General features: G+C 48.2%; 1 protein-coding gene across 5 annotated transcripts in view; it reads left to right on the top strand.

Moving 5' to 3' along the window:
* ADCK1 (aarF domain containing kinase 1) overlaps positions 1-22,134 on the top strand; it is a 129,983-nt gene extending 107,849 nt beyond the window's left edge. For all 5 annotated transcript variants that reach the window (XM_009212045.3, XM_009212046.4, XM_021941445.2 and 2 more), the window contains 4 exons: positions 12,621-12,770; positions 13,976-14,173; positions 19,740-19,933; positions 21,404-22,134. In XM_009212045.3, the coding sequence (XP_009210309.1) occupies positions 12,621-12,770; positions 13,976-14,173; positions 19,740-19,933; positions 21,404-21,575 (714 nt within the window). In that variant the 3' untranslated portion in view covers positions 21,576-22,134. The remainder of the gene's footprint in view (positions 1-12,620; positions 12,771-13,975; positions 14,174-19,739; positions 19,934-21,403) is intronic.
* The last annotated feature ends 298 nt before the right edge of the window (positions 22,135-22,432 follow it).

The following is a 22,432-nucleotide window of genomic DNA, read 5'->3' as shown; positions in this document are numbered from 1 at the left end:
TTTCTTGTGGACATGCAGAATGGGGCAAGCTGATATCAGAGTTATTTGGGGAAAAATAATAACTAATAATAATTATAAGCAATTAATATGTGCCAGGCATATGACGCACATAATCTCTACTCATTACAGATCTCCTATGCAGCATGTTATTAACCCCATTTACAGATGAGAAAGCAAATGCTCAGAGAGGTTAAACAACTTGCCCCATATCACACAGCTAGCAGGGGTAGAACCAGGGTTTGAACTCAGATCTGCATGACTCCAAACTCCTTGCCCCTCTACCTTCTCCATTTCCCTGCCAGGGATCTATAGGTTGTTGCAAAGGTAATTGTGTGTTTTGTTTTTTATTTCGGGCCATTCCAAAACTGCAATTATTTTTGCACCAACCCAATACCTTGGGCTGCTGGAACCTGGAGCCACTTGGTAACTAACTACTCAGAGGAGCTGGAGCGCCGACTGAGAAGCATTGCCCAGCACCAAGGCAGTGTCTGAATGAAACACCTCTCTCTCTTGCTTACATCAAGGATCACTTCATATAAACATTTTTCTGTTTTATCATACCTATCTGTAAGTAAGTGATTTTGTGAGGACGGTGTGAGTTAATGCACAAACAGTGCTTTGCATAGTGCCTGGCGTGTGCTAAGTAAGTACCCCAAACTGATACTGAGATGAATGTTGTTGTCGTTGGGCTGTTTTTTTCTCTTCTACCTCCCCAACGTTTTTTTTTAACCATTAGTGTTTACTGACTGCCTGGCTCTATGTGCCAGGAGCTGTCTGCATTATCAACTTACGAGGGAGGTCTGATTGTCTCAGATTTGCAGATGAAGAATCAGAGACTCAGAGAGGGAAGATAACTTACCTGAGGTCGCAAATTTTAATTGTATACCTCAGTAAGTTTCCATCTGGATATAATATGTAATGACTGTTCAGATAAAGTTACAAGTCATTTCTAGCCCCCTGGCAAGCTCCCTCATGTCCCTTCCAGTCAGTACCCTCCCAGAGCTAATGCTCCTCTGAGTTCTGCCACCACAGATGACCTGCACCCATTATTGAACTTCACATAAATGGAATCATGCAGTTTTGGGATCTGACGTCTTCGTCATCAATGTGGGGCTCTTCTGGAATCTACTTTGTTTCATTGGTCTATCCTTGTAATGCCACGCTATGTTAATTTCTTAATCCCCAGTCCCTGGCTTTTAGGCTTTGCATGACTTGGTAGCTCTTTGGCAGTCTGAGATGACGTTATTAAATACTTACTTCCGCAGAAACCCCCACAGTGGGCTATGGGCCACTACGGTGCTCTAAGTACTGTCACTTACCATCAATGGTGTTGGGAGTAGATTAGGGACAGGCCTTACTCTGAATAAATTAATCTATCATGCCTCTTATCAACCAACATCAAAGCCACGGCCTTGTAGAAGACTACGGGGGAGCGTGTGTGTGTGTGTGTGTGTGTGTGTGTGTGTGTGTGTGTGTAAACATTCCACAATCCTGAAAGTTTCAGATAGACTCCTGAGGTTCTAAAGTCTCCCTAGGACTGTGGTACTCAGTGAGCCAGCCCTGGAGTAACTCCCTCCTGAGGGCGGCCTGGCTGTGAGCATTCCTTGGGGAGGGAGGTACAGGGCTAGATAGGAGTGACAGGGGGCAGAAGTCTTACTCTAAATCCTGGGGTGTAGTGTGACTAGTGGCATCTTAGCTGCTATAAGCAGATGTCTATCCTGGAAGGTGGCTGTAGAACGGACCCCTCTTGGGTGGGGGTGGATCCAGATCATCTCCAACCACTTGTTGTGTCAGCCTCACTCCGCTTTGAAGAGGCTTCCTCACTCTACAGCATCCCAGTCCCACTTGGCCCAATAGACTTGGATAGGGAAACACCGGTTTAGCAGGCAAGACGGGTAGGTTCAATCTCTGTCCTGCCAGTACCTTGCTGTATAACCTTAGGCAAATCACATCCGCTCTCTGGTCCTCAGTATGCTTATCGAAGGTGTTGGACTAGCTAGGCTCTAACCAGGAACATTAATTCTTCAGCTTGGTGAGAGCTAAGACTTGTTCACCAACAATCTCTTTTAGAATCACTGTAGGGGAAAAAAATAAATCACCAGGGGAGCTTATTTAACAATGCAGATTCCTGGACCCTACTCCAAACTCACTAATCCAAATCTGGGGTGGAAAGGATTGTAGAAGTTTGCAAGAATCTACATTTCAACAAACTGTCCAGGCGGTTCAGACACTCACTGAAGTTCAGGACTCCGCATACTCAGACATGAAGCCAGGGGCCCAGGCCTTGCCAGGAGTGCCATCTGCGCTCACCCTGCTGATCTGTACCTCCAGGCCCGAGACAGCCCTGCCCAGGGGTGCCCACCTGCCAGCAAGCACAGGCCTCGGGAGCCAGCAGCCTGCAGGGGCCCTTGTTTGTTTGTGTCTGTGAGCCCAGAAGCAGATATTACCAAGGGCCTGACCTGGTGATCATATTTGCCAGTCACTTTAAGAGCTGGCGACAATGACTGTCATTGATCTCATTAAAAGTAAAGGTCGTGCAGGAGTCCGCTTTCCCGGGCTAGATGGCGCCTCCCCGAGCCACAGAACCACTATTGATTGCCGGACCTTTATCGAAGGTTAATTGGATTTCAGTGAGTGTGTGTTTAAGATCCTGCCGAGGCTGAGGCTCAATTTAATTTTTGTGAAATTAGCCAAGAGAGAGGTGACAGAGACGGGAGTGTAGGGGCAGCAGGGACGGATGACTGGAGGTCTGGTGGGCAGACACTGCTGTCTGTGAAGATTGGGATGGGGTTTTAGAAGGGACACCAGCCTGGCTGTCCCAGAGACATGGGATTCAGCGGGTGAGAGTGCCAGAGCTCCTCAGTGGTCATTATGTGGACTTAGGTTCAGTCTGCCGTCCTCAGGGTGGTGCTTCTGGTGTGTGGTGCAGCCTCCAGAACCCGTCTGTTCCCAGAGCGTCAGTCTCCATCTTCTGTCAGGGTTGGGTGGGGATCTGGGGCTTTAGCTGGTACTTTTAAAGTCTTTCAATTAATCTTTCTTTTTCAGAACCCCCAAATCTCATTTTCAGAGGTGCCAGGGTCCCTCAGTTTCTGAGCCTGCTTGAGGCTCAGCAGTAATAATTATAAAGCTCTCCTATTGCCGGCTTAGGGGTCCATGTTTTCTAGCCTGCCGAGTCACTTCTCAGTAGCTCCCTGCAGCAAACACAATTTTGCTTATCTCACTTTGCCTTCTGTTGTTGCCTCTCTACTCTTTTCTTGTTGTGGTGGGGTCTTTGCCTTCTTTCCTACTTTTAGAGTCACTTTTGTGGGGTTCGTGAAGGAGTGGAGTCAGTGGCCTGGGTTCCACTTGCCATGCTTAGCCAGAAGCCGTTGCTATGCTTCTTCTAGTAAGCAATTCCATCCCGTGTCATTGCAGGAGCAGTGAAAGGGTCTCACTTTTGCTTTTAGCAAATGTTTTATTGAGCAGCTACCATGTGCAAGCACTGAGTGCACTTGCTATAATAGAGGTGTGAGCAGAGCGTGGGAGAGGGTGGGGCTGGGTGAGGCTTCACAGAGCTTGGGTGCTGGGTGGGAAGAGCATAGGGTTTCAGAGTTAGGGCTCCTGAGATTGTGTATTGGCCGGTGCCTTTTGGGTAAGTGACATCCTCTGAGTGTGAGTTTTCTCATCTATGCAGTTGGAGAGATAACATCACTTACTGCGTAGGGTCATTGTGTGAACTTTGCAAACTGAAGTTTTGTAAAAATAATGCGACTGTTACTTATTCATGAGGTCATGATTCACAGAGACGTGTCTTCCTCCATAGAATCTTTGAGAATCCTCTTCGCTCCGCTTCCTGCCCGCTTACCTCTATTTTCTGAGTACAAAGACTTGGAGCTGGGTAATAGTCATCCATTAAGCCTATGGTGGACCCCCCTCCCCTCGCCCCCACTGTAAAAGCCATGCCGAAGTTTCTACCTTTCCCCTTTCACCACCTCCAGTTGAATAGGACATTTGCATTTTGGCTCAGTGTCATTTTTCCCCTGCTGGGCCTGCCTGGCTCTCTGGTAGAAGATGCCCAGACCAACACAGAACAGCTGCAGAGGCATGAAGACCTTCTACCAAAATTACCAAAAGAAAACACCTTCTTCCATCGTCCATCCCTTCATAGCGTCTTGGACCAAATATTTAAAAGAGCTCGGGGATATTAGAGGGGTCCAGGTGCATGAGATGAGTTCCTGGACATTTATTTCCTCAACAGCAAAGGTGTCGGGAGTGGGTAACTGTGTTGCTGTGGAGTTGGGCTTCCTGGATGCAGGTGTTGGCTCTGCTACTTATAAGCTGTGCCACCTTGGTGAAGCTACTCACCCTTTTGAAGCCTCAGTTTCCTTTCGTAAAGTGGGATACAAGCGAGTAACCCACTGGATCGTTTGATGACTGAAACAGAGCGCTTGGCATGGTGCCGGGCCCAGCATATGTGCTCATCACGTGTTGAATTATGCTGAATTCTACCCCTTGGAATTTTGTGGTGTCCTGTGGTGCTGGCAGTACATGATGTGCCAAAAGATGGGGGAAACACATAGTGAAGAAACCCTTTCCCCATTTTTCATGTTGACCCCGGTAAGGTGGAAAGATAGGAAAATATTTCTTTGGACGGAGTTGTTGTCCAAGGCCAGAGATGCCAGATGTCTCTGCTTTTCCTCCCGTTCTCTGTGTCTTCCCATAGCCAAAGGCCCTAGGACCCCTCCCACCTGCGCTGGTATCTGGGTAACTTTAATGAGTGTCTCTGGCCAGAGACTTGAGGAGGCTCTCTGGCCAGAGAGACTCATTAAATACCCCATGCCATGGCTCTCTGTGATGTTCCTTTTCAATCCTAACCTAGAGAAGCTTTCACTAGGTGCCTAGGAGCTCCAAAATTAGAGTAACTTCCCAGTTTCCTGTGATTTTACTCAGCGCCTCTTCTTTTTATTTATTTATTTTCTGATATAGGTTTTCACTCTCACCCAGGCTAGGGTGCAGTGACATGATCTCAGCTCACTGCAGCCTGAATCTCCCCAGGCTCAGGTGATCTTCCCATCCCAGCCTCTGGAGCAGCTGGGACTACAGGTGCATGCCACCATGCCTAGGTAATTTTTGTATTTCTTATAGAAACGGGGCTTCACCATGTTTCCCAGGCTGGTCTCCAACTCCTGGGCTCAAGCCATCTGACTGCCTCAGCCTCACAAAGCCCCTTTTCTTTCTTCCTCACTATCTCTCCCGACACCATGTGTGGTCGAAGAGGTTCCCAGCACCTTTGCGTTCAGAGACTACACCTCACGTTTGTGAGTGCAAGATTGCCCCACCCATGGACAAGTTTGGGCTCCATGCTGGGAAGCTGTTTTTAATCTGAGGCTTACAAATCCCAAAGGTGGTTCCTGGGGATAGGGTGGAGATTGTGGTAAAATGCTCTAGGGCCAGCACCAGTAGCTCATACCTGTAATCCCAGTGCTTTGGACAGGGCTGAAGTGGGAGGATCAGTTGAAACCAGGAGTTTGAGACCATCCCATCCTGAGCAACATAGTGAGACCGTGTCTCTACAAAAAAATAAATTAACTGGGCGTGGTGGCACATGCATGTAATCCTGGTTATTCTGGAGGGTGAGGTGGGAGGATCATTTGAACCCAGGTGTTTGAGGCTGCAGTGAGCCCTGATGGTGCCACTGCACTTGAGCCTGGGCTACAGAGTGAGGCCCTGTATTTTTTTTTAAAAAAAGCTCTAGGTCTGGTCTAGTCTTTCATGCTGTCGTACCTCAGAAAGCCTGGGCAGAGACTGGAAGAAAGGCAGACAGAGTTTGAATGATTAACCTCCTTATAGTTAATATCAGGCTACTCATGTGATTATCAATATCCTGTAACACCAACCCCCTGTTTCCTTCAGGGATCTTGGCCTTTCTTTTAAGACGCCCCCCCAGGAACATAAATAGATTCTCTCTTGAGGGTGGGAATAAATTAATCCATGTAATTATAGAATAAATAAAGTACTTTTAGCCAATTCAAGTTTTGAGAAAAGTCCAAAAATAACTCATTGATTTAAATATTATTTACTAAATTAATTCTTTACTCAGTCTTTTTATAGATTCCTGGTTTTTCCCCCTCCCTGCTGTTAGAGAATAAAGGCATTGCATAATAACTGAAATCACTTATCGTCAATGGCACATTCTTTTTATGTGGAACAATTAAAAGATTTCTCATTGACTTTTTTTTTTCCTAAATGGCACTGTACTGTAGCTTTAGTTAACAGTGTGGTTTTGGTTAGCTGACAGTCTTGGATTTCCCACTGAGACTCTTTTTTTTCCAAATGAAACATTTTGGCAGCTTCTGGGGTTGGAGTGGGGTGGTGTTCAGACGTCTGTGGTGCAGTCTCTGTGTCCAGGAAGAGCTTCCCTGTGAGTGGAGAGGCAGGATAACGGGGCGATCGAGGCCTGTTCTCTGGAGCCAGTGCTCCTAGGTTTAGACTAACTGCCAACCAAGTCACCCAACTTTCTATTTTGTGTCCTGATTCCTTCACCTGTTGACTGCAGAGGATGGCAGCGAGTGCTGAATCCGTTAGTGTGAAGTGCCTGGCATGGTGCCTGGTATAGTGTGTTAGCCATCATTATTTGTCATACTGGACCTCTGTCAACTTCAGTAGGGATGGCACCGGGTTCAAGAGGCCATAGAAGAGATAGTGAATGGAACATAGATTTAAACAAATGGTTTATTTGGGGGAACTTACAAGACAGTTCAGTGGTGGCAGGCTGGACAGGAAAACCACCACCACTTGTAAAAAGCATGCCGTTTAGATAGTACATTCACTTAGTACCCTGACCTCAGCAACCTGCACCTAGCAACCCATATTTCTGAAGTCAAGACAGTTGTGTCTGCCATAAGTGTCTGCTTAAGTTATTACTGTCAGGTGTGTCTATCATGCACCATTCTAAAAAGATGGTGCGTCCTGTCATTATGCACATGCCACCGTTCACAGGGCATGGGGCAGTGTTAGGGACACAATGATCTGTTCTTAAGCAAGACACATAATGTATTATAGAAGGGAGAGAGGGTCGTGTGCCCAGTAATGGCCTTAGGTTTCTCCTCAATGCCTCTGAGTAGAAGGGGGCTGGCTTCTCTCTTCTCGGAAACTCAGTTCCTAGAAAGACTAACACAACTCTGAGAGATGTTATCCAACACTTAGAAACGAGGCCAGGAGAGTGTGGTGTGGCAGTCTTGGGCATTGTTCAACCAGCTCCCTAGAGGACTTTTTTTAATATCTAGGGAAATGTACATTTGTTTGACTTTGCTATTGACAATTATTTAAAGGCACAGACTGGTCCTACATCAACTTGAAGATCTTATCCAGTAGAGATGCAAATAATTTCTGTCTAGTATAAAAGATAACCCCACCCAAAGGTTACAACTGTTTTTTAATGCCTTGTAGAACAGTAACCTGTTTTTTAGCTAATCCAGAAACCTTAGTCTCTTATTCCTGTTTAAATGCCCATAAACACCTACTTTCAAAATTCTCTTTGAACCAGCCCTACCATCTTACTTGCCCCCTTACTTATTTATTTTTGAGACGGAGTTTCACTCTTGTTGCCCAGGCTGGAGTGCAATGGTGTGATATTGGCTCACTGCAACCTCTGTCTCCTTGGTTCAAACAATTCTCCTCGGCCTCCCAAAATGCTGGGATTACAGGCATGAGCCACCGCACCAGGCCCCAATGTGTAGTCTTTTATCCCTCACCTTCCTCCCACCCGTCTCCCCAAGTCCCCAAAGTTCACTGTATCATTCTTATGCCTTTGTGTCCTCATAGATTAGCTCCCACTTACAAGTGGAAACATACGATATTTGTTTTTCCAGTCCTGAGTTACTTCACTTAGAATAATGGTCTCCAGTTCCATCTACGTTGCTGCAAATGCCATGATTTCATTCCTTTTTGTGGCTGAGTGGTATTCCATGGTGTATATACACCATGTTTTCTTTATCTACCTGTTGATGGGCATTTAGGCTGGTTCCATATTTTTGCAATTGTGAATTGTGCTGCTATAAACATGCGTGTGTAAGTGTCTTTTTCATATAATGATTTCTTTTCCTCTGGATAGACACCCACTAGTGGAATTGCTGGATCAAATGGTAGTTCAACGTTTCGTTCTTTAAGGAATCTCCACACTGTTTCCCATAGTTGTTGTGCTAGTTTACATTCCCACCAGCAGTGTAAAAGTGTTCCCTTTTCACCACATCCATGCCAACATCTATTATTTTTGATTTTTTGATTATGGCCATTCTTGCAGGAGTAAGGTGGTATTGCATTGTGGTTTTGATTTGCATTTCCCTGATCATTAGTGATGTTGAGCATTTTTTTCATATGTTTGTTGGCCATTTGTATATCTTCTTTTGAGAATTGTCTATTCATGTCCTTAGCCCACTTTTTGATGGGATTGTTTGTTCTTTTCTTGCTGATTTGTTTGAGTTCCTTGTAGATTCTGGATATTAATCTTTTGTTCGATGCATAGCTGTGAATATTTTCTCCCACTCTATGGATTCTTTCCACTCTGTGGATTGTCTGTTTACCCTGCTGATTATTTCTTTTGCTGTGCAGAAGCTTTTTAGTTTAATTAAGTCCTGTCTACTTATCTTTGTTTTTGTTGCATTTGTTTTTGGGTTCTTGGTCATGAAATCTTTGCTTAAGCCAATATCTAGAAGAGTTTTTCTGACGTTATCTTCTAGATTTTTTATGGTTTCAGGTCTTAGATTTAAGTCTTTGATCCATTTTGAGTTGATTTTTTATAAGGTGAGAAGTGAGAATCCAATTTCATTCTTCTACATGTGGCTAGCCAATTATCCCAGCACCATTTGTTGAATAGGGTGTCCTTTTCCCACTTTGTTTTTTTTGCTTTGTTGAAGATCAGTTGGCTGTAAGAATTTGGCTTTATTTCTTGGTTCTCTATTCTGTTCCATTGGTCTGTGTCCTTATTTTATACCAGTACCATGCTGTTTTGCTAACTATAGCTCTGAAGTATAGTTTGAAGTTGGGTAATGTGATGCCTCCAGATTTGTTCTTTTTGCTTAGTCTTACTTTGGCTATGTGGACTTGCCCCCTTATTAATGAGTTAAAAAAATCTTTGACACATGTTCATTCTGTATTTATTTAGTTTTATTTTTTATTTATGTATTTAGAGACAGGGTCTCGCTCTATCTCCCAGGTTGGAGTACAGTGGTGCCATCATAGCTCACTGCAGTGTCGAACTCCTGGGCTAAAGTGATCCTTCTGCCTTAGCCTCCCTAGTAGATAGAACCATATGCATGTTCCACCACACCTGGCTGAATTTTTAATTTTATGTAGAGATGAGGTCTTGCTCTGTTGCCCAGGCTGGTCTGAAACTCCTGTCTTCAAGCAATCATCCCTCCTGAGCCTCCCAAAGTGCTGGGATTATAGGTGTGGGCCACTGTGCCTGGCACACATTCTGTATTTATATGAGCTGTACTTTAAACTTTGAAAATTAGGCTTTGAGAGTGATAGTGGGTATGTATTTTTTCTAAGTTAAAAATGATAAACTACTGCATGAAAAACAAACTTTGGTGTGTTGTCTTATAGTGTGTAAAGTGCTTTCTCATACGTGATCCTATTTTGACGTTGAATCTTAAGGTTGCTCTGTGAGCAAGTAGAGCAGGTGGGGTTAGTCCCATGTAGTTGCTAAGGGAACTTGGAACCAGACTGAGAAGAGAGGTGCCTTATCCCCATGTCTCCCATGCCCAGTGACAGAACCATGCCATTCGCAGGGACTCCCCCTCTGGTCTCTGTCTATGCTGGTGAAATCTGGTTAAAACCAACATTAGGAACAGCCCCAAATGGCAAGACACAATGAGCTGGAGGCAGGTGGATTGGAGATGTTGAGATGGAGTGGGCCACTCTGGTGACTCTTCTCATGTGGATATGAGCAGTAGTTGGTGGCCCCCAACCTCCCCAACCCCACCAGCAGCAGCTCACTTTTCAGGGGCAAGGGCTCCCCATCCTGAGCCCCCAGACCGCTAGGGGCCATGTTTTAGTATAGTTCATAGGGGGCCCAGAGCGATTAGCAATATTTCAGAAAGCTTAAGGGAGATCATACATCTCCCCATGACAGGTCTGCCCAGACTAAATGAAATGTCGTTTCTCTCCTTTTTTGGCTGGGATTCTGTCAGCTCAGTCTGGCTGTGCTGCTTATCTTGGGCTGATCAGGAGCCCTGATTGGACCTTATTTGCGTCCTTGACAAATAAAAATGAATGATTACTTAATAAATGCAATTGGTTTGGCAGATACAGCCTTTCAGAGCATGGCTCCACGAAGCTCCGAAGAGCCCCACAGAAGAGATTCTTGGTGGCATTGAGACTTGCTGGCCCACCCAGGACCAGCCCTGGCCGGGGGCCCCTCTCCAAGGAAGCAGACAGTGGTGGCCCTGGGGCATCTGGCATGTCAGCCTGAGTCTGAGAACTTGACCTGGGGCAAAGTCCTGCTCCTGATGCCGACAGACACTGAGTACTGGGGAGTCTATTTCACCCCAGGAAAATGGCAGGAGCTGGAGGGCTGGCGTGGTAGCGGGCACAGTGTCTTACACGTCTTCACCTCTTAAAAACATACAATGGAAGCTAGTCTGCTCACCTTCCAGGGGTGTTATGAGAAATCAGTAACGACAAGCACAGGGTCACTTATGAGAGTCACCAGGGCACGGCACCGTGGCATTCTCATTTACCTTCACAGTGACCCTGGCTAGTGGGACTATTATTATTTCCATGTGACTGAAGCCGAGGGCATAAGCAACTGGTTAAGGTCACAAAGCTCAACTGAAAAGTGCAGCAGTGGGTGCAAGCCAGCGTAGAATAGCAGTTACTAGAAGGCTGCGGGGTCAGCTGGTGTGAATCTTGGCTTGACCTTTCTCTAGCCATGAGTAAGTTAAACCTTGATGAATCAGTTTCTCATCTGCAAAATGAAGATCATAATTGTCCCTACCTTTGGGGGGCTAATAAGGATGTCAGCTGGTTGTTACTAAAGTAGGGTCATCAAGAATGATGCAATGGGCAAATTATAATTGATTGGGATTCAGAGGACATTAATGGGGTTAGAATAAGCATCGAGGCAGGAACAACAGCATCTTAGGAAAACAGAGATGAGGGTCTCACGTTGAACGCAGAGTCATAGTCACGTGTTTGCCACTGTTATAAGCAAGTGGATACATAATAGAGCCAGTCTGTGGTCCATAAATTATACCTCAATAAAGCTGTTTAACAAAGCAGAGCAAGTGCCTGCTATCTTGGGAGTTTATGATAGTGGGATAGGTGGTCATTAATCAAATAATCACACAAATAGTGTGCTAGTGCCCTGAAAGAAAAGGCCTTTGAGAACGTATGGCGAGAGAACCTCATCTTGCCTGGGACATCAGGGAGGGCTTCCTCAGAGAGGTGATGCTGACCTGGGATGGGAAGGAAGAGAGGGGGTAAGTCAAGTGAAGGGGAGATGGCAGGAATGTTCCTGGCAGCAGGAATAGCATGTGCAAAGGCCCTGAGGCCAGAAAGCACAGGGATCGTTGGGGAAGAGAAAGAATGAATGTGGCTGGAATGTCAGTGTGGTGTGAGATAAGACCAGGCAGGAGGCAGGGCCTGGTCAGGTAGGACTTTGCAGGCTGGGGGACAGAGGAGCATTTTTAAGATCCCAATCCTGTGTTCCCCACCCGTGGGCCCCAGCTCCTCTCCCCTCTGACCAGGTTAGGTTTGTTAATGACCATGGGGTCCAGCTGAGGCCAAGAGGGTTGCCTAGGGCAGCTTGTGTCCTGGGGTGTCAGCTTTCTGGGTTGAGCATCTCTTTGTCCCCTGGAAACCTGTCAACAGACCCTCTGTGGGTCCAGGTCTGGCTTTATTCAGCAGCTGTTCCTTAGCTGGGAAGAGGCTTTTAGCTTTAATAAAAAAGGGACTAGAGATAAGAAGACTGCCTCGTCAGGGAGAGCAGCAGTGACAGGATGATTTAAACGGCTTCTCTAGTGTCATTTCTTCTGTGCAGACATCATAAATCAGATTAGCACTGGGCTCTGGCAGGGAGGGGAGCAGGGAGAGGGGAGACGGGCCTGTGACTCTGGGTCCACCTGGCACAGGCCTGGAGCAGGTGGGGCAGCCCCAGAGGAGGCGGTGGGGTGACCTGCTCCTGATCCTCAGCCCCCCGCCCTGTTCTTTGGAGAAGGAGTGAGTGGAATGGCTCCCCCAGCCCAGCTTTTCAGCCCATTCTCAGCTTTGGGGAGAAAATGGAAAAGGGCTGATAAAAGGGTATGGAGGAGAGAAATGGGGGACAAGTGGAAGGGCGGGTGCGGGAGGTGGAGAGTGTAGTTCTCCTACCTAATCATGTGTTCACATCACCTCGAACTTTAAAAAATACTGGTGCCTTGTACCACCCACATGGTTTCATGATTCTAAGGTGCAGCTAAAGGTAAGAAGTCTTAAACTCAAAAAGTATGTCATCTCAGGCCATCACTCCCACCACAACCGCTCCAACCCGCCGATTTTCTCTGGCCTCCCCTTAATGACCACATCGAGAGACCAGATAGAAGTCCCTGAGACAGATGTGAGTGGAGAGGAGCTCCCACCTGCCCCTGCTTCTCTTTCAGATCTCACGCCACCTGGGCAAGATGTATAGTGAGATGATCTTCGTCAATGGCTTCGTGCACTGCGATCCCCACCCCGGCAATGTACTGGTGCGGAAGCACCCTGGCACGGGAAAGGCGGAGATTGTCCTGTTGGACCATGGGCTTTACCAGGTAGAAGAGGCCTTTGTTACCCAGCCCCGGGACCTCTGGGTTTAGAGTCTGCCGACCACTCTAATTAGCTGCAGAACTGGGAGGGAGATAGCAAGAGTAGCTGGAAAGGGCCTTGCTCTCTTCCTTGGAGCTGTCATTTTGTGCAAGTCACTGTCACAGAGCTCTCAGAGCTTCAGCTTCCTCCTCATGAAGGTGAGGTTGATGGCACCCCCTTTACAGGCCGTTGTGAGGAGTAGGTGGAAATAGGCTTGTATGTTAGATTGTACTTTCCCATGGAGCCCCAGGCCAGCAAGGATCCTCAGCAGTGAGCTGTCCTCTGCATGAGCTGGGGCTTCATGGGGAAGGAGTTCATGTTTAGGCCTAGTGAGGACGTACTACCTCGTGGGAAAGGGGGCAGGCAGCCAATGGGGGCTGGAGGGCCTCAGACTGTGTCCTCAGGATACAGATCTGGTTCAAAGGAGCCATGAGCTCCTACTTGGAAGATGGGAAGTTCACTGCCAATCTGGGCCCCAGGGCCTGGCTTGGTCCCATGAGGCAGATGGTCCCGGGGTGGTTTTCCCCAGGGGATTCTGCTCCTTCTCTCAGGGACCTGATCCCACATCCCCAAATCTTGGCCTCTTCTGAAAGGCTTAACGAAGTAGAATGCATTAGTTTAGGGTAGGCTAGCTGTTTTCACATGTGGCCCCAAAATGAATGATGGCCCAGATACAACAGAAACTTAATTGCTTGCTCACATGCCAGTCCTGGATGGGTGGAGAAGACTGCCAGGCTCTGACCCCCAAGCTTCACCAGAGGTGATGGTGCTGGCAGCTGGCGGCGGGGTGAGGGCTTGGAGGAGCGGGCGGGGGAAGTTTCTGTGGGCTGGGCCTGGAAGTGGAGCTTCTGCCACATTCCTTCAGTTGGGCTCATGCTGAGGACCACATCTAACTTTGAGGGAGGCTGAGAAAGTAGCCTGTACCTGGGAAGAGGAGGAGAATGTAGACTTGGGTGGGCAGTTAATAGTCACTGCCACTCAGGGTCAAGGCTTGCTAAAGAGTCGCTTTGAACTTAAACCTTCAGGGATGGCAGAGCTCTGGGGGAGAAGCAGATGCCGTGGGAAGGCGCAGTCCTCACCATCATCTTTTATAATGGTTGGCATCAGCTAGGGACTTGGGCCTTCGTGGGGAGACGAGGCTCAGGTCCCACCATTGCCGCCTCCACCCTAGGTGCTCACGGAAGAATTCCGCCTGAATTACTGCCACCTCTGGCAGTCTCTGATCTGGACTGACATGAAGAGAGTGAAGGAGTACAGCCAGCGCCTGGGAGCCGGGGATCTCTACCCCTTGTTTGCCTGCATGCTGACAGCGCGGTCATGGAACTCAGTCAACAGAGGCATCAGCCAAGCTCCTGTCACTGCCACTGAGGTAGGGGACCCCTCCAGGCCCTGCCTCTTCCTAAATGCAGAAGGCAGGGCTAGAGGTGGCCTATGGACCCCTACCAAGTAGGGTCTGAGAGTCTAGGCTGGTGGGCTATGTGTGGGGGGAGGGGAAGAATTGGGACTATATTGGATAAGAAGAGAAAGACAAGGAGAAATAGTGCCCTGGATGGAAGGAGGGAAAGGGGGTGATATCTCCCTAGCTCCCCTTCAAGCCTTATCAGTCTGGAGGAAACAGGGGCACATTAACCATAATAACTCAGACTTCTGTAGCTTTAGCTCTGACCCACTCACACTAGATTCCAGGCCTTCCCCAAGTTCTCCCACAGGACCTCTGGGAATCCTTAGGGATTATCTCTTAAATAAATCTGGCAGTACGGCTGTGTTCTGCCTGGCACTGTCTCCCATCACATGGCTCCTCTAAGACACCAAGCTGAGATAGCCCTTCACTACTCAGGTGGCACTCAAGCAGGGGTGCTCATCTCATTGTCTGCAGACTTTTTTTTTTTTTTTGGAGATGGAGTCTCGCTCTGTCACCCAGGCTGGAGTGCAGTGGTGTGATATTGGCTCACTGCAACCTCTGCCTCCTGGGTTCAAGTGATTCTCTTGTCTCAGACTCCCAAGTAGCTGGCACTACAGGTGCATGTCACCATGCGTGGCTAATTTTTGTATTTTTAGTAGAGACGGGGTTTTGCCATGTTGGCCAGGCTAAAGCAGCTTTTTTGTGGTCACTATTTGTAGCTCATTTCTCCATTTCACCTAGACAAGAGTCTCATGGAGTCTGGGCCAGGAGACATATTGGGAGCACCTCCACCGGGTACTCAGACCCACCTCTGCTTGCACAACAGAGGCTTACGGGGGCGAGCTCATTCCTCCTGGCTCAAGGTGGGCTCCCTTCCAGGGGGCTTTTCCAGCCTCCAGGAATTGGCTGCTGTCTTCACAGCCTATTAATTTGCCAGACCCACTTAGACTTGCCTGAATCCACGTGGGGGATGGCCTTGGGCTCCAGCTGAGGCCCCTGCTCACCACCAGGGACAGGGTTCTGCCTGTGTAGTCAGAAAGCCCTGGGCTCCAGTGCCTCTTCTTCCTTACAGTGTGACCTTGGGTGGTCCTCATCACCTCTTTGAGCCTCAGGGTAAGCTGCTTACCCTGTAAGCTGCTTTGTGATAGGCAGCTTTGGGAATGGCTAGATCCAGATTCTCAAATGATGTCATCAAAGAGGCCATCCATCCCCATCTCTTGGCTCCACTTTCCTCCAAGTTGACATCTTTCTCCAGCAAGCTTGGTGGCAAAGATGGCCACCAACTGGTCTTGGCTTCTATAGCCTTGAAGTCCATCATCTCTAAGGAAGAGAGACAATTTTCCTCTTTTGTAAAATAAAATAGGGATGGTAAGGATAATTTCCACTTTATTGATAGTGCATGTAAAGTGCCTACCCACAGCTCCTGAAGTTTGTTCATTTGACAAACATTTGTTTTTGTGGGGCCATGGGTACGAGCTGAGGATCCCATGATGAACAGGCAGACAGGCCTTCTGTGTAATTTACACTTTGCTTGAGGGAGACAGACAGTAAACAAGTGGACAAACAGGTGAATGGAATAATTGCAGGTTGTCAGTGCCCTGGACGAAACAAGTAGGGTGCTGTGAGGAGGGGGGACGGGACAGCACTCAGAGAAGACCTGACTTGAGGAGGTGACATTTCAGCTGAGGCCCAAAGGACAGGAAAGGCACCAGTTCCAGGAGGAGCTTGAAGGACACATTCTAGGCACACTCAAGCCAAGGGGAAAGAAAGCATTTGGTATGGCCCAGAGTGTGGTGAGGAGGATGGTGGGATGAGAAGTTGGAGGAGTCGTGGGCAGGAAGATCATTACGCAGGGTCTTAAAAGCCATGGGAAAATGTTCCAATTAATTCTCAGCACAAAACAAAGCCCTTGATAGGCTCTGAGCAGGAGGGGGAGAGGCCCAGACTTGTTCTTTTTAAGTATCTCTCTCGAGTGGGGTGAGATGAGTGGTGGCGATCATTTAGGAGCCTGGGCCAGGACTCCAGGTTGAGAGATGACAGGGGCTCAGGCTACACTGGTGGCAACAGAGATGGAGAGAGGCAGTGGAGTCAAGGTGTGTTTTGGAAGTAAGATTGAGTTTCTGTAGGACTGGATGTGGAGAGGAGGGAAAGGGCAGGGCCAAGGCTGCATCATAGCTTTTTGGGATGAGTTTTATGGTGGGGGATGGTGGTACTTCCTGTCATAGGGAAGACTGGGAAGGACATATTTGGGATGGGGTAGTCAATGGTTCTCTTGAACAGGTAGAGATGTCATGGGCATCTGGTGTTCACAGAAGAGGTCTAGACTTAAAATACAAATTTAAGAGTTTTCAGGGTAAGGTGATATTTAAAACCTCAGGCCTGGATGAGGTCACATGGCATCTACTAGGTTCTCAGTATATATTTGTTTTTATTAACTAAGATAGAATTTTGTTTTTGCATTCTTTTTTCTTTTCTTTTTCTTTCTTTTTTTTTTGAGACAGAGTCTCACTCTGTTGTCTAGGCTGGAGTGCAGTGGCGCAATCTTGGCTCACTGCAACCTCTGCCTCCCGAGTTCAAGCGATTCTCCTGCCTCAGCCTCCCGAGTAGCTGGGATTACAGGCATGTGCCACCACACCTGGCTAATTTTTATATATTTAGTAGAGACGGGGCTTCGCCATGTTGGCCAGGATGGTCTCGATTTCCTGACCTTGTGATCCACCCACCTCGGCCTCCCAAAGTGCTGGGATTACAGGCATGAGCCACCGCACCCAGCCTGTTTTTGCATTCTTATTCATTGATAAAGACTCAGTTTAAATGCCAGTCCTTTGAAAAAGTCTTGTCTCTTCCAGAAAGCCTGTTCTTACCACCTTTGCCAAAAGTCACCCCTTAATACTTATATTGCTAACAAGGCAAGTACACCATGCCCCTTGTAGTTATTTGTCTGCACACCTTAACCCTCCAACTATGTGGTGAGCACTTGGAAGGCAAAGACCCTGTCTTGTGTATCTTTTTATAAGATCCCTGCCATCCTGGGACTGGGTCTGGTAGAGGGACATTTGTGAACGTTCTGGAGACACTTACTCCATTTGCTCACTTTGGACAACCCAGATAGATCATAAAGTTAGCTACTCCAGGTCAGCCTGATCTCAGGGATCCACAGGCTCGGTCTTTCTGAGCCCTGCTGTCATTGAGGATTAGGGGAACCTCCAACGTTATATGAGGGAGAATGTTTTCCCCAACTAACCGTAGCTTAAACATAAGGAATTTGTTCTCTCTCCTACAAGAAGCCTGGAGATGGGTGTGTTAGCTCAGTGGATCAACAAATTCAGGTCCCCGGGCTAACTCATGATTCTCTGGGCTTTCCATCACAATTCCAAGATGACTGTGGTGGTTCCAAGCTTTACATCTTCATTCAGTGGTCGCTAGAGGCAGGAATAAGGTGCTAAGTCTCCTTATATAATTTAAGAGCAAGAAAACCTTTTCTAGAAGTGTCGGCCTCCCTCCAACAACCTCCTCTTGCCTCATTGGCTGAAGCAGTTCACGTGTCCCTGCCTAAACCAGTCATGTGGCAAGGGGCTGAGAGCTCAGAGCCAGCCCTGGCTGAACTCAATCCAGATTCTCTGCTGGGGCCAGGGAGGGGCTACACCTCCCAACGGAGCATGACCCAAGGGATCAAGTGAACACATTTTTTTTTTTTGAGACAGAGTCTCACTCTGTTGCCTAGGCTGGAGTGTAGTGGTGTGATCTCAGCTCACTACAACCTCTGCCTCCCGGGTTCAAGCGGTTTTCCTGACTCAGCCTTCCGAGTAGCTGAGACTAAAGGCATGTGCCACCATGCCTGGCTAGCTTTTGTATTTTTAGTAAAGATGGGGTTTCACTATGTTGGCCAGGCTGGTCTCGAACTCCTGACCTCGTGATCCACCAGCCTCAGCCTCCCAAAATGCTACGATTACAGACGTGATCCTGGGTTCTTTTAATAAAGGAGATTGGGGTGAAGACTCAGGTAGATACCCAACAGTGTCTACTGCAGACACCCACCATCAGGATGTGTCTTAGCTGGAGACTCTGCTGCTCTGAGAACTGTCTCCCGGTAGTAGCCTGAGTGAGTGAAGGAGCTGAGAGGCTGTTGCCAGGCTAGTCCTGACCGTGCTGAGAGGGGGAGTCCCTGCGGTGAGCAGGGGACTTGTAGCTGTGGCCGCAGGCACCTCTTGAGGTCTGGCTTTGTGTTGAGATGTGCCAGCCTGATAGCTCCTGCCTGAGAGGCATTTCAAGACATTTCAAGTTTTGCAGTGACTCTGTTCTCAGCAGCCCACACGTGCTCCTGAAAGCACTGAGAGCCCTGCTGCTTCAGAGAGGAGTGGGGTGGTAAAGCCTTTCGACAGCACGCCAGGTCTCCTCATTATGACTTGGCTACTGATTGCTTCCTCAGACCTTATCTCTGGTGACCCTCCCAGTGCTGCTGGGAGGTGGGCACAGAGGGTATTGGCATTCCCAATGTTTGGGTGAGGACACTGAGTTGAAATAGATTAGAGGACTTACCCAGAGTCGTGGAGTCCTGTGGTGAGGTGAGGAGGTATGGTATTGCCAGATGGTGAGGGCACAGGCTCGGGAGCTGGACTGCCTGGGTTCACGTCCCATCTCACCATTTACTCACACTTAACTTCTCAATGCCTCTGTTTCCTCATCTTAAATGGGGATAATACGCTGATAGGGTTGTTGTGAGGATTAAATCAATTAATACATGCCGAAATTGTCAAAGTGCCTGGCTTCTTTAGTAAATGCTCAATATATGGTACTTATCGTCATCATCATCATATCTACGGAGACTGAAAAGGGGTCAGAACCACACTTATATTTAGGATTTGGCTGGGGGCAGTTATCTGCCTAGAGCTGTGAAGAGTGTAGGGACAGGGATCGTGGGGAGGCCAGACCCCAAACTTAAAGACCAGATGGGTCAAGGGCTGTGGCGATGACCAGTATGAAGGGCTAATCCTGGATCCTAAGCCAGGGCATCAGACCTTGGGCCACAGGTGGGATGAGACTGGCTCCCATGCGAGGACAGTGGTAAGCAATGGAGTGTGAGCAGCAGCATGGTCTGGCGGGGTGCAGGCTATGGGACAGGACTTTGGAGTTGGGTTGAAGTCAGGTCAGCCTGAGCTAGGCTTGGAGGGGTAAGAAACCAGACTCAGCTGGTACTGGCTTCTGGGGGTCCTTCCAGACCTGATCTAAAATTGGTGGCCAGTGAAAAAGCCTTGGAGAATAACCTGGTCTCTCTCAGTGTATCCTGTGTCACATCCAGCACTTTCCTAGAAGTTTGGCTGAGACATCCCCTTCCAGGTTTGTCAGGCTATACAGCGCCTTGTGCTAGACTTGTCTATTGGGAGTGCTCCTAGCAGTGCCAAGACAGCGGTGCCTGAAGCTCCCTCCTGGGACTTCTTTGCAGCCCTCTGGTCCCAGCCTGCCAGACCCCTGCCACCCCTGGCCCCACTACCCATACCAACCATCTGTTTCCGTCTCCCCATTGCTGCCTCAGGACTTAGAGATTCGCAACAACGCGGCCAACTACCTCCCCCAGATCAGCCAGCTCCTCAACCACGTGCCGCGCCAGATGCTGCTCATCTTGAAGACCAATGACCTGCTGCGTGGCATTGAGGCTGCCCTGGGCACCCGTGCCAGCGCCAGCTCCTTTCTCAACATGTCACGTTGCTGCATCAGAGCGCTAGCTGAGTGAGTGTGGGCTCCTCCCTCTCCTCCCCTCCTAGCCCCCTGGCCTGCCCCAGGGGTCCTGCTTTTGCTGCCACCTTTCCCCACCAGTCTACAGGGCCCTGCCTGAGCTTCCAAATCTCCAGATCTCCCTGCAGGAAAAGTTAAAGTTTGAAATGTTTTCTGAGAGTCTCAGCCCCATCCAAGTATCCCAAGTTTGAGGACAGGAAGCCCTGGTGTGTATCTCTCCATTAATTGGTCCTGGAACTTGTCAGCCAGGCCAGTGCTCTTTGTCCTGTAGGTGAGAGTGTGACTCAGGTTCTCTTGATCTCAGATCTATTTATTTATTTAATTTATTTATTTTCTTTTTTGAGAGAGTCTGACTCTGTCCCCCAGGCTGGAGTAGAGTGGTGTGATAATCGGCTCACTGCAACCTTCATCTCCTGAGTTCAAGCGATTCTCCTGCCTCAGTCTCCCGAGTCGTTAGAATTACAGGCTCCTACCACCACGCCCAGCTAATTTTTATGTTTTAGTAGAGACGGGGTTTCACCATGTTGGCCAGGCTGGTTTCGAACTCCTGACCTCAAGTGATCCACCTGCCTTGGCTTCCCAAATTCCTGGGGTTACAGGCGTGAGCCACCATGTCTGGCTTCAGATCTTTTTAGATGCCTCAGCACCTTTGGGCATTCATGAGGAAGAGAAGTGTGCTTCCTCAGGGAGCTGGTTCCAGAGGAAAGAGGGTTTCAGGCTCTATTACTGAGTGTGACGAATACGTTGGAAGGGCCACACTCTGGCTGATTGTTCTCACTCAAGAGAGGAAGCTTAGATGATGCTCAATTCCCAGCCCTTCCATGCTAGGAATGGACCATTCTGGGAACCTATATCATGTGCCCACTATCAAATATTGAATTAGTTTACAGCATAATATACTGCACACTGAAAGGGCCAACTTTGATGTATTCTTCCTCTGAGGGTTCAGGAAATGAAGTCTTGAATAGGTCATCATCATAAACACCAGTTTTCATCATGTCCTTTTGTGGGTGCAGAAGGGATTGAGCTGGGCTGAATTCATAATGGCCTTAGCCTCCCAGGACCACCTGACCAGGTTTCCAAGTGATTCTTATCCTTAGAAAGTTTGGAAAGGCTTTGACTATTTTTGAGTTTGGGGGATTCTTGGTTGGCATATATTTACCATGCTTTTGGAGAAAGAAACATTGGAATGATCTACCCAATGGGTTTATTAGACCTTTGATGCCCTGTGAAACAACTGCTTTTATTTATCCCACTTATTTGAAAAACTCCTTTGAAATATTTGAGTTCCTCTGGCTCCTGATTGGGTAGTGGTATAGTATGATCCTGTATCCAAGAGTAGTCCGTAGGGGCAGGGAGCTGGTGAGTTGGCCAAAGCCACCATCTTTAGTTTTTCTAAATGATACAGAGCTGGTGTTTCTTGCCTCTTTATTTCTTTTCTCCTTCTTCTTTCCCTTCTTCCAGGCACAAGAAGAAGAATACCTGTTCATTCTTCAGAAGAACCCAGATCTCTTTCAGAGAGGCCTTCAACTTATGGCAGATCAACCTCCATGAGCTCATCCTGCGTGTGAAGGGGTTGAAGCTGGCCGACCGGGTCTTGGCCCTAATATGCTGGCTGTTCCCTGCTCCACTCTGATTGGAATTGCTCTCCTTGCCCCATTCTGATGTCTTTCCACTCCTCAGCCCCTCATCCTGCCTCCACCCAGCTGCTCCATTTTTGCCACATGGTGGCCTGCAGCCCCAGAGTCACTGTCCATGTCACCATCTTCCTCCTCTTTTGGAATCCTCTCTGCATACTGTGGCCCTTATCTCAGGGCCCACAGGCTGAACTGTGGCATAGCTCTCTCTTCTTCTCCAAGAAGACTCAGCAGCCTACATTCCCACTCCTGGTATGTGCCATTGGGTTGGATGTCCCCACTACTTCCATTAACCCTTCCCATTGCCAAGACGTGCCACGGGTGCCACTGGGGGCACACTGAACTTGTAGGGAGTTTGATTTTGTTGGAGGTGAACATGGTCTCTGAACTTGACAGAGAACAGCTTCCCTTTCCTAGCCATGTCACCCTCCAAAGGAAGTCACACCTCAGCGAGGTGGTTTGGCATCTGGGGCCGACTCCATTGCAGCCATGAGCTCACTGCTGTCAGTGACCTTTGGTGTTTTCTGTACTGTTTCAATAAAAACTCCTTCAAGGTTGCAGGGTTTGTCCATCATAACTCACTTGACCCCAGGCACATGCCCTTCCAGAGTGTGCTCATGGTCCTCGCCAAGGGCTTATGGTTCCTCTTGGTTGCCGCTTCTTCAGGGTTTCCCAGGGAGATCTAGGGAACAGAAGGCCCGCGGCTGTTTGGTGGGATTTATATTCTAGGTTGGGAGTTCGCCCACAATGCCCATTAGGTCAGAGTGGACCTGAATTGAATATTGGTGTGATCTTCTGCCTGGCTTCTTGCTCCTATAATCCTTCCAACTGGTGGGGCCACTTCAACTGTGGGGCT

Source organism: Papio anubis, chromosome 7 (genome assembly GCF_008728515.1).
Source record: "Papio anubis isolate 15944 chromosome 7, Panubis1.0, whole genome shotgun sequence".
Taxonomy (NCBI): domain Eukaryota; kingdom Metazoa; phylum Chordata; class Mammalia; order Primates; family Cercopithecidae; genus Papio; species Papio anubis.
Note: the sequence above shows the minus strand (reverse complement) of the source record. Positions and strands in the feature narration are given on the sequence as shown.